The sequence below is a fragment of the Ambystoma mexicanum genome, chromosome 3p, assembly GCF_040938575.1.
Source record: "Ambystoma mexicanum isolate Mex_15411 chromosome 3p, UKY_AmexF1_1, whole genome shotgun sequence".
NCBI lineage: Eukaryota > Metazoa > Chordata > Amphibia > Caudata > Ambystomatidae > Ambystoma > Ambystoma mexicanum.
The window spans coordinates 278,442,665-278,458,745 of NC_090925.1; the positions used below are offsets into that span (position 1 = coordinate 278,442,665).

At 42.8% G+C, this 16,081-nt stretch overlaps 1 protein-coding gene across 2 annotated transcripts in view; it reads left to right on the forward strand.

The window, feature by feature from the left end:
• Window positions 1-11,536: 11,536 nt before the first annotated feature.
• NKAIN4 (sodium/potassium transporting ATPase interacting 4) overlaps window positions 11,537-16,081 on the forward strand; it is a 409,197-nt gene continuing 404,652 nt past the window's right edge. For both annotated transcript variants that reach the window (XM_069650783.1, XM_069650784.1), the window contains exon 1: window positions 11,537-11,907. In XM_069650783.1, the coding sequence (XP_069506884.1) occupies window positions 11,854-11,907 (54 nt within the window). In that variant the 5' untranslated portion in view covers window positions 11,537-11,853. The remainder of the gene's footprint in view (window positions 11,908-16,081) is intronic.

Below are 16,081 nucleotides of genomic sequence, written 5' to 3' on the forward strand. Positions count from 1 at the left end.
TGCTCATGTCCGGGCCAAGAAATATGCCATAGCACCCGCGGATATTCGGACAATGTTGTACACAAATAGGAAGGGTAATATAAGAGAAGCAGACCCGGTTAGCTCCACAATCCGTGCCTGGATGGTGCTGTTCAATAGGGTGGGATGTAACAACCCATACTGGCCACACACTCCCCTATGGCACCATCCCGACATGGAACCAACCTTAGACACACCCATACAACGCAAGTGGGACCCGGAAAAGGAAATGAAAATAGAAGGTCTATTCCCGTAGGGCAATTTCGCAACACTAGGTATAGTGCACAATAAAGTGGGGAAAGGGCTTGTCACTACACTACAGTACTATAGAATAAAAGCTGCATGCAGAAAGAAATGGCCATCCTTTCCTGTGGTCCCACCGACCCACGAGTTCTTAACAGCAGTACTAACCCCGAAGGGATTCACCGGCTCAGTATCGAGCTTAAACAAAGCTGTCCAGGCACACCCACCATCCAGGAATGTAATGAAAAGTAAATGCGAACAGGACCTGCACATTGACATAGAAGATGTCCAATGGTCCAGATATTGCAAATACACCAGTGAGATATCCATGAACGCAAACTTCAGGTTAATACAGTTTAAAATTTTAATCACTTACATATAACCCCTAAACAGATCTCCTAGTACGGCCCAGCAACCCTAACGGTCTGCCCCAAATGCGGCAGCGAAAATGCAGACTCTATACATATGTACTAGGAATGCCCCCCTATAAAAACCTTCTGGCAAGATGTATCAGCAAAAACAAGCGACATTACAGGACTACAGATCCTAGCTCTCCCACAAAAATATCTCCTGGGCGACATTGGAAAGGCATCTGTAAAAATCCAGAGACTAGTGGCAGTGGCGGGGGCAGTAGCAAAAAGAAACATATTACAACTATGGAAGTCCAAAACTGCCCCCACAGTAGAGACATGGCTACGAGACTTACTATATGTACAGGACACGGAGGAGCGATATGTACACAGCCTTACCCATACCGGTAGGCTGAAGGACATCTGGGCGTCACTGCGATCTTACCTTACGAACAATCAAGAGGAAGAATCGGAGGACTCCCCATAGGCTGGCCTAGTGACAGCAACTAGGACCACAAGTCTATACCCCCCAGATGGCATAAAAACAATAGAAGGGAACACAGCATGATGAGAACAAAAATTCAATGCAATGTTATATGACTAAAGTGCCTACGCTGTTATACTTGCAGATCGAATGTCTGTTTTTGTTTTCAAGTGTAATGTATTCAACAGTGAAAAATAAAGGTTTAAAAAAAAAGAATGGAGAGGTGATACTGAGTGTTTTAGGGATATTATTGTGAGCAGAGTTTCTTGTTTCATAATGGTGTTATTATGTTTTTCATACCCTCGTCCATTGCTATGTATGGCAATTGGGTTTGTTTGCTTTTGTTTATATGCTTCTCCATGAAAATATGGTTCTGTGGTCGTGGTGTGACTCTATTCACCTCCATAGATTTTTAAGGAGTTATTTTTGTTTATATTCAGTTTATTGAGACGTGTTTTTTGTAATTTAGTAGTTTGTTTTATTAGTGGTTTCATTCTGTTTAAAACAAAATAAATAACTTCCTTTTCAGAAGGATTGCACTTTTCTGAGAGCTTTTAGGATTACTTTTCTATGGTAGGTTTTAAGGGTTGTCCATGATTTCTCTCCTGTTTTTATAACGTTCTGAAGGAGTCTGTGGTGAACAAGGATTGCACTGTTTCTGAGAGCTTTTAGGATTACTTTTCTATGGTAAGTTTTAAGGGTTGTCCATGATTTCTCTCCTGTTTTTATAAGGTTTTGAAGGCGTCTGTGGCGGGACATTTTTGTAAAATATTTTTTTTAGTATGGTTAGTTACTACTATATCAAGATTTATAAGTGCAGCGTTAGTAGTAGTGGTAAGTGAAGTCTTGTTAATAACTTTTTGTTTTGTTTTACATTTTGATAGAGGGGGGAAGTTTCTGTAGTGGAAGCTTGTTTTGTTTCACGTAATGACTGTATTAGCTGTTTTGTTTGAACTTTTTGTACAAAATCTGGTAGAGATGGATGATAATTTTTGACACTTTTATTTTGATTTGCTCTAATTCTGCATTGCTTTCTACAAAGTTGCTTTTTGGTAGGCATTCTTTGGGGTTTGCTGGAGAAAAAAAAAGTGTGGGTTGGGTTATTGTGCAGTGTATGCATGCTTTGTGCATGAGTGTCTGAGTATGATGGTAAGGATGATTGTGGAGGTGTGATTGTGCAATGGGCAGCTATATTAAGTTGGGAAGGTTATTCTTGTATTTGTGTGTTAGTATACTGGGCTTGAGATGACAATATAAAATATGCAACTGGTAAGGGGAAGCAGTAATAATACATCTAATGGGAAAGGGTTAATACACTTATTTGTTCTACAACAGTAAACTGCTGGTGTGTTTCAGTAATAGTTAGAAAATTATGTAAGTATTGTACTTACCTTTTTGTATGGAAAGAGTAGATTTCTTCGAAGTCGTTGTTCGTACTTTAGACGCTGCTGCTTTTCAGGAGAGTGGTCTTCACTGCAATTGTAAAGGAAAGAAGTTGTAGTAGTAGTGTTTTCTTACAAGTGAGCATAGTATGCATATGCACTTTCATTTGTCTATGTGCATTTTGTATATTTTATTTAGAATCTGTTAGTTGAATATGTTTTACACATGAGTATAATAGTAAACGTATAGAGCACACTTGTTTTTGTTAATGTTATGTTATTGGATGGTAAGAGGTGGAAGAAATAATCAGATTGTTCAGAGAAGCATTCAATGTATGCATTTGTGAAGGTGTGGGAAATAAAGGAGTAGGATTTCATATAGAGGCAGTGGTGTTGTTTGAGCTGGGAGCCTTTGTAATTATATTGTCTGTGTGTGTCCTTCAATGAACATGCATGTACTCATCCTGGCTGCGTGCAATTTTATAACACACTGGACAGTCTATTATACTGTTATTTCTGCCATCTTTTAATATGAAATAAAATTTTTTTAGATAGTTCTGTGAGTAAACAAAATTTTGGAGAGGAGACAGGTTTGCAATTGATACTTCATTATACCAGATGGGATGAATGAAACAAGGTCATTTTACAGTTTATACAGTGTAAGTGGAAGTTTCTCTGTGTATGTGTATTCTTAGAAGAGCTGTGCATGTACTGTGTTGAAAATATTAATGCCTGTAGTCTGTGTTCATGCATGTGGATGTGCATGAATCTGCAAGTAGAAATATTGGCCAGTTTTATAGTACTTGTTGCTGTAGGTCTGTTGCAGTGACAGCGGAATTGTACTGAGAGTGATCAATAGTACATCTAAAGTGCTGATGTGTGATGATAGAGTTAGATGTTGAGTTCTTGGATGTGATTGGTGGATTATTGTGTGACTGTTCAACAATAGCCAATGAGGAAATGGTGCAGAGAGTGAAGTGGAAAGGGTAGAAGGGTTGCCCAGTGTTACGTGCTCCTTGAACATCATGGGTGTCCGTGGGCAGAGTGTGCTACATCTGGGGTTTCTCAGCAAATGCAGCATGTAAAGGGGAGTGTAGGGATGAGCCAATCAGGTGTTGAGGTTGCGGTTTGTGTTGAAAGAGGCTGTGTGTAGTGAGGATGGTAGAGGTGGAGAAAAGCAGGGTGTTGGTGGTTGAAGATATGTTTGTGCATGGTTTGGAGTGGTGTGCTAAATGTAGGAATGTGGCACAAAATGTTGATGTAAAGGAATGGAGGTTGTGTGGAGCACTATGCCTGGTTTTAGTGTGCAGGGAATTGGTCAGGTTTGTGGAGATATGGGCAGGGTAAACATTGCACATGTAGTTGTTTTGCACTGTGGTGCTTTGTATTTGGAATATATCAGTGCCCCTACTTTGTTGGCAGATTTTGAATATTTGGTTCAGGCAGTAAAGAAAAGAATTCCAAATGTCAAGGTTATTTTTTCTGGTTTAGTACCTAAGGCAATATGGGACAATAGTTTTGTTTTTTGTGCTCAGCAGGTGGAAAGAAGAAGATGTAGGGTGCGGTTTATTGAGGTAGGTGGCAGAACTTCTTATTCTCTGTTTTGCAGTAATGTTGGTATCATTATATTTGACCCATCTACAATTCTTTTCTATATATGCAGTGTAGTGACGTGCATTGGTTCTGGGTGGTGCGTGGTAGAATATACCTAATGGTGTGAAGGTTTTTTTTAGGAAGTGATAGTTTACTATTTGTAAATCCAGTTAGCTTACAGTTCTTTTTGGTACCATTTGCATTCTAACGTGAAAGCATTACTATTATAAGTAAGACACCCACACCGTTCGTTTCGCTAGTGCCCGAAAGTGGGATGGTACAAACACACGTGTGCAAATTATAGGCCATTAATTTATAAGTGCAGTCATTGGGGTCAGGGTCGGTGGCGTGGCCAGAGAGGGTTGGAGCAGGGTTTGTTCAGACATTCTCATACAACCACTTTTTGTCAGGGCTCGAGACTTGCTTCTTTCAAAAATGTTTATGTGATTTGCCGTTTGAAGAGGAGATGCGATGAGGTGACAGGTGGTGTGGCCTGACTCTGGGAGTCGCTGGGAGAGTGTGACGTTCTCCAAAGGAACAAAATAAATCCATACAAATGTTGTCCGCATTGGTGAATGGTAGCAAACAATTTATATGTTTTTCAAAAATATTTTTAATGCCACTATGGTGTGAAGTGCTATTGGTTCCCATTCAAAGTGAAGGTCAGTGCTGCTTAATTTTTGTTTTCTAGCTGAGCAAACTCACGCATAGTACACAGTATAAGGTTCTATTGTTTTTTTACCTTGAAACAAAGGGAGGATTGTGAACGGACTGCATGAAGGGAGGGATGTAAGACTTTCAAATATGATAATGTTGACCATTCAAAAATTGGACAAAGGAACATGTAATTTCATTTTACAAAAATGTGTTGAAGGGAACGGAGTGTGTGTTTCACGCCGATACAATGGAAATGCTGAAAATTATGTACGTTTTACTTTGGACGATTTTATACACAAACTAGTCAAATTATCATTCTGTGACATTATTGGTGGGGTAAATTGTATTTTTTGTTGTGTGTGCTATATTGCAATGACACGCAATTACAGGTTGTGTGTGTAGTTTGTTTGGTTGTGGGCACATGGGCAGTGCAGCATCATAATGAGTGTAGTTCAGTAGTGGGTTCCCCCAGGTTCACAAACGTGTAATTGAACACTAATATTTAATTAAAATTGTGTGTATGTGTTGTTCTTGGCTTTATTTAGCTCTCTGATTGCAGCGTCAGCTTTAGCATCCCATTTCGAGCTGACCATACTGCGTAGCAGTCACTTGTACAGCAAACTGAAGAGTACTTTGCACGTTTTTTTGTTTGAGTTATCATTGTGGTCACAGATTAAGTAAAGTGTAATTTGCTGTTCAAATAGATGCTGTGCATTTAATTCTACCAAATACAAAACTGGAAAATGCAACTTGTTCATGTGAACAGATGCATAGATGTAATGCATGTAACCGTGTCTCTGAAGGTTATGCAATGTGGTAGGAATGGATGCCTGAATTTGAGTCTGGCAGATTGTGTTAAAGAGCAAAGGGCCGAGCAGCATATCATATAAAATGTTTAGGGTTCATGTATTGGCATGAATAGTCAGTACTGTGCAAATAATGCTATGCACGTGGACCTGCCGACTATACTCAACTGAACAAGTAAACCTCATGTACCAATTTGTTGATGCGACTTACAATAAAGTAACTAAGTCACTGAGACTAGTGTGTTCTAATGTAAGGTCAGTGCCTAAGATAGAGTCTGGCAGGTGATTTAAAATGCAACGTGTCACGCGACCTAACTATAAAAATAATAAAAGCTAGTATGATGGAAAAGGTGCCCTGTGCCTTCTAGAAAGGGGGATGGAGTGTAATATCGCCAGCCTACGGTGTAGAGTCAGTTGGAACAAATATAAAAGGGTAATACTACTGGGACTACCGCGTGCAAGTATTATGAGTATATATGCGAGTAAACATGTTGATTTATGTTATAGATGAAAACATTGTCATTTTTGGAGTTCAAGAGGAATTTCGATACGGCCTTAGTGGAATACTGTCTAGTGATGCAGTTGGAAGGGACAGTACAAGAAAAGATAAGTACTAGTGAATGAAAGAAGGGGATGAATAAAGAGAGAAAGGGTGGGTACCTGTGGACACAGGGAGTGCGTCGACCTCCTCATTCACTTTTATTAGAGGAAAGAGGACCCAGGTGAGTACAATTGAAAGATAGTGAGAGATATAGTGGTTTCAAACTGATAGCATGTCTCTCAAGTAGAGTGTAGCGGGTGTAGGTAATGTATAGTATATATAAAAGTATGGCCATATCTAATGAAGAAGGTGAAGACCCCTGGATGTAAGAAGGTGGAGTAACATTTTCATGATTATGTCAAAGTAAAGTCTTGAAAGTATGTTGAATATGTGTTATATTTGAGTAAAGGAACAAAAGACATATTGGGTCATGACATTAAAGTAATAGGCAAACATTGAATGCATATATGTCACAGCTGCCTGCAATTAAATAGGACATGCACTTATTTCAGCATCAATGGTAGGCATTTTGGAGTAGGAAGGGCAACACTAAGTGTTCATTATACCTTGCCAGGATAAACACAGTAAAGAAAGAAGAGACAGCGGTCCTGCGCCATTGGAAGAAGGACTACGAAAAGTAAAGAGACAGAGAAGATTTGCAACAAGAAAGCTAAAAGCAGGCCAGACCTGCCTACTAATTCATATAAAAAAGATGAAGCACAGTGCACCACCGCCTCTACTCTAAAAAGATGAGAGTGTACTCTCTCTGGCCATGGATTCACAGAGATGACCCCAGCATCATCACATTAAGGAAATGTACAGTGGCAAGGCTAGTGCCCTACATGCAAAGACAGGAGAAGACTTACTAAATGGGAACTACATTTTCGTTTGTTAGTATATCATGACTTCTGTTTCTATTCGGTTTCTTCACGAGGTAAAGGATATTTTATGTATGGATGCGGCAGAAGAAGACTCTTCCTTTTGTGTTATTATTGGTTTTGTCTTTTTGTATGTTTTATTTTTATTGCATGATTACAAAAGAAAGGGGACAGTATATCCCTAGTAGTAATTAATAATGCAACAGTTCAAAATGAGTTCTATCAAGAATAGAAGAGAAATGTTTTCATTTTCCATTAAGAGAAGTGTTTGGAGATGACATTTGAGCTCAGCATGGTATTGAGAAGGACTTAATGGGGTGTGAACCTATATAAATGGTGGGGCAAGTGAGGGCAAAACAACATTGTGTGTTCTTTTTGGTCCCACGTCACAGGCACACCCAGGTATAAGCATAGGTAATCCCATGTGACACTAAAATAGGCACAAAAGGGAAGAGGAGCAGCAATTCAATTAATATGAAAGAAGAAGACATTAAGTACCAAGTGTTTTAGGAGGTAGTGATATTTTAAAGAAATAGAAGCAATGAAGCACTAATATTTAGGTTTTAGTAGGAAGTGCTGATAATACAATGAAGTTACTTTTCAAGAAATATAACTTTTTTTATAATACAGATGGACAGAGAACAACTGCACTTCAAGCGACCTATGCACAGGAGCCTATGAACAAGGAGAAAGGCCCTAACTGTCATAAAAAAAAGGTTTAGGGGAACCAACCAGATGCCCAGTTGCTACCAAAGTGAAAGAAGCAACAATCCTCTTCGTGGACTCCCCCATCCATGTGTCCCCATTATGAAAATGTCCCCTTGACTGATTATCACACACAGGAAGATGATGCGTCCTAAAGCATGGCCCTTATGTGAACTTAGGGCCCCTTGAACATGCTACAAAGCAATAATGGACTAATGAAAAGTCCTTAGACTTGATATGAAGAAGAACAAAAAACACGGTGGAAGATGAGCAGAAGGAAATTGTACGAGCCGATGGCCAAGAAATGATATGATATGAAATGAACTTCAAGCAGCTGGCGAATGGGACAGGGCAGGGACAAGGAAATGTTCTGTGGTGGAGAGAAGAAAACATGTGGGTATATATAATATATATATTTAATAACCTGCCATCTACAGTAAATGAAGAATAAGTGGTGTGAAAGAAGAAATGAGCTGGTGGGTCCCCTCGGGAAACAAGAAATACATATGTTGTTAAACGATATATATCCCGATTCTCATAGTGGCAGGGTCATTCCTTGTGCTTGTAAATTAAAGTTTAATGGGGCAAAAGGGGTGGGAGCAAGATGGAAGTAAACAATGTTACTTTCTGGGGATACATATATATACACAAATAACAAAAGAGGGCAGAATATACAACATCTTTGACAAAAAAGGATACATATACAACAGATTAGAAGAATACAATATGGTTGGAGACACTATTAGTCCTTTAGGAGTGTTTTCCATGATACCTCCCATATTGAGATAGCGCATTGAGTTGAGGGGGGTGACTGAGATAGGAATACACATACATACCTTATGTGGGGGAGGTTAGACAATGAGAGTGGTTGATATATCGACCAGAGGGAGGAGTGAAGAGGAGTAGCCCAAACTCTGGTGAATGGACAGGCTAACATGTCATTTAGGGCATGTGTCCTGCCCCCTGGTCCAATATTGTAAATATGAGAAGAGTTATGCACTCAAACAACTGTATTATCCATACCCTAAACAGAAACAGTGAGGATAAAAACATGTGAGCTAACGATGACAGATGTAAGTGATGTCATCTCATTTATGACACATGTAGCTGCATAAGAGACAAGGCAGATATCTATTTATTACAAACTAACAAAGACATTAGGCTAAACTGTGTTTAGATATGAAGCATATTCCCCACACTCAATAGACATTAGAAAAACATATCAAAATAAGGCCTATAACAATAGCAAAGGGATCCATTCCTTTTAAAACGAAGACCAAAGCATGCATTACAAATGGCTACAGGCTTTAAGCCTTAGGGAAATGTAAAAGTACTGAAAACATTGAAAATATGGGGCTGTGTGGAAGCTCAGACAAGTAGCAAATCAAGCCAAGATTATTGAGAAAAGGAAAGGCCTGGACAGAAGCCAAGGTGCAGTGATCTAGCAGTTTAAATGGTAGGAATGTACAGTTTTCAACGGTGATGCTCCAGGAGGATTTTTAAAATAAAATGTTGCAGTAGGCTAAAGTAGATAAGCTAAGGCGAGTTAACCAATATAAATGCAGCAACAAATCTCAGGTCCTTAGCAGAATGTGCTCAAGTGTGCATCATCACAGAGCTGCTTGGTTCCAGTTTTAAAGTTGCGAAATATGTCTTGTGTTCACTGAAATAAGTAATAGCCTGATTCATTGTGACAAAGAATAATCATGTGTTTCAGGAAGCGTTTATGTCCAATGAAAAAAAGGCAACGTATTTTACCTATAAGAAATGTGGCCTTTCATATTATACGGTTCATATTAACATAGAACTATTGTGTAGTTCTTGCCATCTTATAAAATCTTATAAAAGCATGGCATATGCAGAAACCCGGTGAGAGTTTCTTTTTTCAGCTTGTAAAACAGTTGATTAAACAGATGCTTCCAGCGGCTGTCTTTATCTCTCTGACTTGCACTGTATGTATGTGTTTCAAAGGATGGCTGGCTGCATGGGGGTATGCCTGAGGAATTACCTCTCTTTAACCCTCTCAACATGACCCACATCAAACACTGACTAGATCGACTGGGAGCCCCGTCTTGAACTTAGCTTGATGCTGACTTTCTGGTGGGACAGCAAGACTTGACCGTCTCGAAATCGGCTTGATTGCTGCAAATATTTGCAGAGGCTGTGTCCATGTGACCCACCTAAAAGGACCGTATTGACTTTTACGCCCCTGTCTCTTCCTTTTGAAAGACATATTTATATTATTTAATAACTTTTGCATTTTGCTACTTGAATTCTTGCCTGAGCACACCTATTTACAAAACCAATGTCTCCTTTTGTTTTGAAGTCTGCTTTCTCTGTGTTTTCCTTTACAAGTGTGGGCTGGTCATGGTTTTATTAGTTGTGTGCATTTTTTTTGTTAGTTTAATTAAATACCCTAATTTTTAGAACCTTGCTTGTATTACTTCTGTAACAGCTCACACTCCTCCTGAAAGGTATATCATGCCCTGGGCCTGCGATACCCCAAATGGCAAAGGAGGTTTATCTGTCAGCTGGGCCTGTTTTACCTTTATGATTGGGATCACGGCTAGTTTAGTAGCAGAAGTGTGGGGCTGCGTAGGTGCTTTAGCCGCTACTCGTTCCTTTAATCCTGCTGAGCAATAGTCATTTAGACAGTCAGTGAGTACTTTACCTGGTAAGAAATGAATGAGTGTGTTTGTGCCCGAAAGCCCTCAGTACAGCTGCACTGTACTTTCTTCCAAGCCAATAAAATTGAGACACAAAATAGCTGACATAGTAGGAAATCCCAGCTTTTCCTCTTAACTAAAGCGGGTGATCCTGGGCAAAACATATTCCATCAACGTGCCGTGTTTTCGAATATTGGGATGCCAGGTATGGATTTTGTTTGTGTTTTGTGTTATGGGGATGGGGATGCAGGACAAAGAGAATGGGTGTTATGTTGTGGTGGTGGGGTGAAAGTGCTCTGGGAATTGATTTGTGTTTCGGGGCACAATATCCAAATATGGGTTTAATGTTTTGGATGAGCATGTATGATGCCAAATAATGGTTTTGTGTTGTGTGTTGTGGGGGGTTGAGGGGTGCAACGAGAGGGGCGACAGGACGTCAGATATGGATTTTTGTTTTGCCGGGTGGGAAGACAGATCAGGTATAAGTTTTAGTTTTGGGAGTCGTGTGTAATAGGGAAGGGTACAGGGATTAGACTCCTGGTATGGGCTGTGTGTGGGATGGGGGGTCTGTGCATCTCGAGTAATGGGTGTTGCGTTTTGGGATTGGGGGACAGGGCGTCAGGTATGATATGTGAGTTTTGGGTGTGGCGAGGCAAGAGGCCAGTTATAGGTATTTTCCCAGCTCAGCATGTTTAGGTCTTATAAACAAGCCTGGCCCCCTGGCTCTGCTCGGATGGTAGTCCCATCTCCCTTCCCCCCGCTTCTAGGGCGCTGGGTTAGATTCGGTGCTGGGTGGCACCGTGGCTCCATCATTTCTGCATTTCATTACATGGTGTAACCCTCAAGCTATAATGTAGATATGTCAGACACCATCAGTGCCAGTTGGTGAGTTATATTATGGGTTTGAGTAGATGATGTGGGTCTCCAGCTCTACTGTGTAATCACTCTTTGATGAGGCGTACTCTCCGTGTCTGTGACATTCTATGTTCTGTGGCCCCTGGGGTGTGGGGTGTCAGAGAGAGGTGGGGGGGGACAACAGGCATAAAAGCTCCGTCCGCCCCTTCCCTTGGGGAGACTGGCTGCCCGTTGCTGCTCACAGTGCTGCGTGTGCAGTGAGCAGGTGGCAGCAGCCTGGCCAGGCATCGCCCTTTTAAGAGTCTGGCGTGACGTCCCCTCCCCCTCATCTTAGCAGATCATCCGTGTGAGAGAGAGGAGAAAGCAGGGGAGAGCTACAGCACGAGCAGCGGTCGCACTGTGGTGTGTGAGCACGGCGCCGCGGGGGAGCAGGACCAAGCAGTTCACTCTGTGGGGAGCAGCATTGTGTGCATGTGTGCGCGTGCAGCATCTCACGCCCCACAGTCAGCAATCAGAGGGCAGCAGTAGGACATCTTCGCTGCCAGGACCAGTCGTTGCCTCTGCGGACGTTTGGTACCCACCCGGACCCGCCTGGACTCCGCCGGACCGGGCATGGTACCCAGACCCGCCCAGTGAGCGGCAACCGCAGGCCTCGCGCTCCTCTTTGTCGGGAGGATGGGATGCTGCACGGGCCGCTGTACACTGATTTTCCTCTGCACCTTGCAGCTGGTGAGTATGGATTGATTATTTATGGAGGGCGTTTACTAGGGCGGCCCGGGCCCGCTGCACATGCCACATCATGCAGGTGAAGATGAAAAGCGAGTTTATTTAACCAAGATTTACATATAAATGCCAATGCTCGGGGCGGAGGGAGGTGGGCTGTGCGCGCACGCTGCTGCGTCCCCGCCCGGGTGGGATAGATGTGCCTTGGGGTCGCACGGTTCCGGGTCTGACGCTGCTTCCACCGATACTAACACTGCTACCGATGAGCGTGATGGGCTGCACTTAATTGGCTAAGCAATGCGTGTCGGTGTTGCGCAAATTAACGGTGCAAATTGTGTAAATGAGAAGGGGTGGGTGGACCAGTCTTGCTAGAAATCAAGCATGCCTTTACTTGGTTTGTGTGTAGTTTGATACAATCATCACGCCGTGATAAAACCGTATACAATAACATGTGCACGCAGAGATGCTTCGGTGCCTGACGGAAAAGCAAGGCATGATGTGGGTAACACGTTGGATAGGCAAGAGCGTAAACAGTGCGTGTTGTCCCACACCAAATGCACATTTCGCCATCGGCTGCCCAGAGGCGGGAATCCATTTGCGTTTGTATTGCAGGCGAACGCAACGTGTACAGTCTTACAGGAGTGCTGCTGCTTACGTAGCAGGCGCACTTGCCCCGACCAGCAGGAGTCTAAGGGCTCAGTTTCCAAAAATGCCTCCTTCTGGTTCTACACGAATCTCTGCGGCAGGTGCATTAACCGCCAGATCTATCGAAGGGGCCGGCGGGCGGGTCGTTTCCCTTGGGTGTGTCTTGTGGCAAGCAGCATGCAGTGGCAAGATTCGGCTACTCGGAAGAGGGGTGGTCGCACACCGACGTGTGTCAATTTCACATGTGAAGGGGCACTGCGTGGAGGACGTGTGGGAGGTGGCGCGTGCAGCGTTCTCTTACCCGGGAGCGCCGCCTGTCTGTCCCTGGCCGCTCCACACTGGTCACGCGGGAGCCTCCCTGCTCCTGATCATCTTACTGTTTGAACGTGTGTTTTTTACTTTGCTCTAAGGTGTACCGGTACAAAATCCAGGGAACGCTCGCAAGACAGGCTCCGGGGTTTTGAGTGCATGGCCCTTACGGCAGTGGCCTTGTTTCCAAACCTTTTATGCTGAGACCCCCTCCGCCAGCAAACATACTTTTGTTGTCCCACATGCCAGAATTGCTTATATTTTCCATTAAACAACATTACTGTTTGTGACTCTTAACATGCACCACACTTAGAATTCTGAACCCTAGCTTGCGTCGCACCTAGACAGAAATGTGATTGTTAGCATGTGCCTCACTCAGGATTCTTAACTTTAGCTTGCGTCGCATCTAGATAGAAATGTGATTGTTAGCATGCACCACACGTAGAATTCTGAACCCTAGCTTGCGTCGCACCTAGACAGAAATGTGATTGTTAGCATGTGCCTCACTCAGGATTCTTAACTTTAGCTTGCGTCGCATCTAGATAGAAATGTGATTGTTAGCATGCACCACACTTAGAATTCTGAACCCTAGCTTGCGTCGCATCTAGACAGAAATGTGATTGTTAGCATGTGCCTCACTGAGGATTCTGAACTTTAGCTTGCGTCGCATCTAGATAGAAATGTGATTGTTAGCATGTGCCTCACTCAGGATTCTGAACTTTAGCTTGCGTCGCATCTAGATAGAAATGTGATTGTTAGCATGTGCCTCACTCAGGATTCTTAACATTAGCTTGTGTCGCGTCTAGATAGAAATGTGACTCTTAACATGCACCACACTTAGAATTCTGAACCCTAGCTTGCGTCGCATCTAGACAGAAATGTGATTGTTAGCATGTGCCTCACTCAGGATTCTTAACTTTTAGCTTGCGTCGCATCTAGATAGAAATGTGATTGTTAGCATGCACCACACTTAGAATTCTGAACCCTAGCTTGCCTCGCATCTAGACAGAAATGTGATTGTTAGCATGTGCCTCACTCAGGATTCTTAACTTTAGCTTGCGTCGCATCTAGATAGAAATGTGATTGTTAGCATGTGCCTCACTCAGGATTCTTAACATTAGCTTGTGTCGCGTCTAGATAGAAATGTGACTCTTAACATGCACCACACTTACATACACCTCTCAAACTCTAACCAAACACAACCACAAGCCTAAAACGCAGCAATCCACACAAACTTCACAACAATGCAAAAACAAAACAAACCACACATAGACTTGCACAACAGCACATGACGACTACGGACCATAAAACACCCACAAGCCCAGCCAACGGACCCAACGGGCTGAGGCTGCCAACAGCACATCATTGCTCTCTTGCACTTTTCCAGCTTACTCCCACTAACCCACCCCCTCTCCTCCCCGTTTTCAGAGCCGCCAGAGCGCCAGGGGACCACTTCGGTGGTGATAGTGCGCGGTACAAATGTCCTTTAACATTAACATTAACACATTTGAAAGAGCCCTACGTTCCACCTGAACACCCCTCCCTTATGGGAGCAAGCCCCACAGTTTGGATACCACTGCCATAGCGTGTTGGGCAGTTGCTCTGGTCTTGGGAGACCTGCTTGCATCTTGGGAGACTTGCTCGGGGGTTTTGTATACTTGCTCAGACACTTGCCAGAAACTTCGGTGACTTGCACAGGGTTTAACAAGCTAGCTCAGCTATTGGGGAACATGCCATTGACACAAGAGCCATCTCAAGCCTCAGAGGACTTCCTCAGAATTCTTCTCAGGGCCAGTAAAATGCTTTATTAGGGCTCAGTGTACTGCCCTAAATATAGTGGGACTTGTTGTATGATACTTGCCCAGGCCTTGTCAGACTTGCTCAGAGATCAGGTCACTTCCCCAGGGGTTTGGTGTTCCATACTGGGATTAGGAGAAATTAGAGCGAGTTGGGAGATGTGCTTGGAAGACTTTTTGAACTGGGAAACTTGCTGAGAGGCTGCAGGGTGTCTTTGGTGTTTGGAAGACATTCTCCGGTCTGGTAGACTTGCTGAGGGCGTGTAATGCTTCTTTGAAGACTGGAAACTGTCCTGGGCTCTCAGAATGGTTTAGTGCTTGGAAGACGTGTGTGATTATTGGTGAATAACGTGTTCTGGGCTGAGAGACATGCTCGTGGCTCTGAAGACTTGGACATGGCGACTTGTGGAGCGCTGGGAGACATTCTCAGTGCTGGTTTCGTTGATGATTGGAAAAAGTGGGCGTTGGAAGACTGGTTCATGGCCCAGGAGACCTGTGCAGGAGTCTGTTGACTTAGTTGTGGATTGGAAAACATGTTCAGGGCTGGGAAGGACTTTTTGAGGGATTGAAAGATTCTTTCAAGTACGGGAGGCGGGATTAAAGTACTTGTATTATTTGATGTGAGCTGTGTAAATACGGGGGGATTTAAGTTGCAGTGCTGTTGTATTATTGTACTCATAATATATATATCGTTTTTGGCGTTTCAGATGTTGTATTAAAATTATAAATAAAGTTTAAAGTACTTGCTTAGAACTGGGAGACTTGCTCAGGGTCTAAAAACTGGTTCGCGACTCGCAGGACTGGCAGAGTTGCTCGGGGTAGGAAGACTTTTTGGTGACTGGAAGACTTGCTGAGAGCTTGGGAGACTTGCCTAATATGTGTTAAGATTTTCAGAGCATTGGAGGCTTGTTGAGGGTTTGCTCAACGTGCCTAGTATGTTGAGATATGTGCTGTACGGGCAGGACATGATTCGTAAGAGCTTGATGTTATCTGATATTGGGGTTATAAAGCGCACCTCTGGCCGCTTACATGACCTTGTAACACTGAGGGGCACAATACATGTATTTATTTATTTTTTGCATTTTTAAAACGCTCACACAGGCATCGAAGCGCTGTTACAGGAATTGTTTTTGTTCTGTAATTGTTTTTTTTTGTCAGTTGCGTATTTATAACGCACCCGGAATCGAACCTGTGTTGCTTCGTGTTGTCTTGCTTCCAAGGCTACTGCGTTGCTGCTGAGCTATCCTCCCGGGTATATATAATTATTGCTGTTGGTTAACCAAACTCATAATGCATGCTCATGCTCACAATATGTGTTTTATGTACGGAGTATGCAAAGTACATATATACTTTGGCTAGTACATGCACGCCATGCTTATTATATGAATGCTGGATGCATTTCATACACGACACACAGTCCCAGCATCATA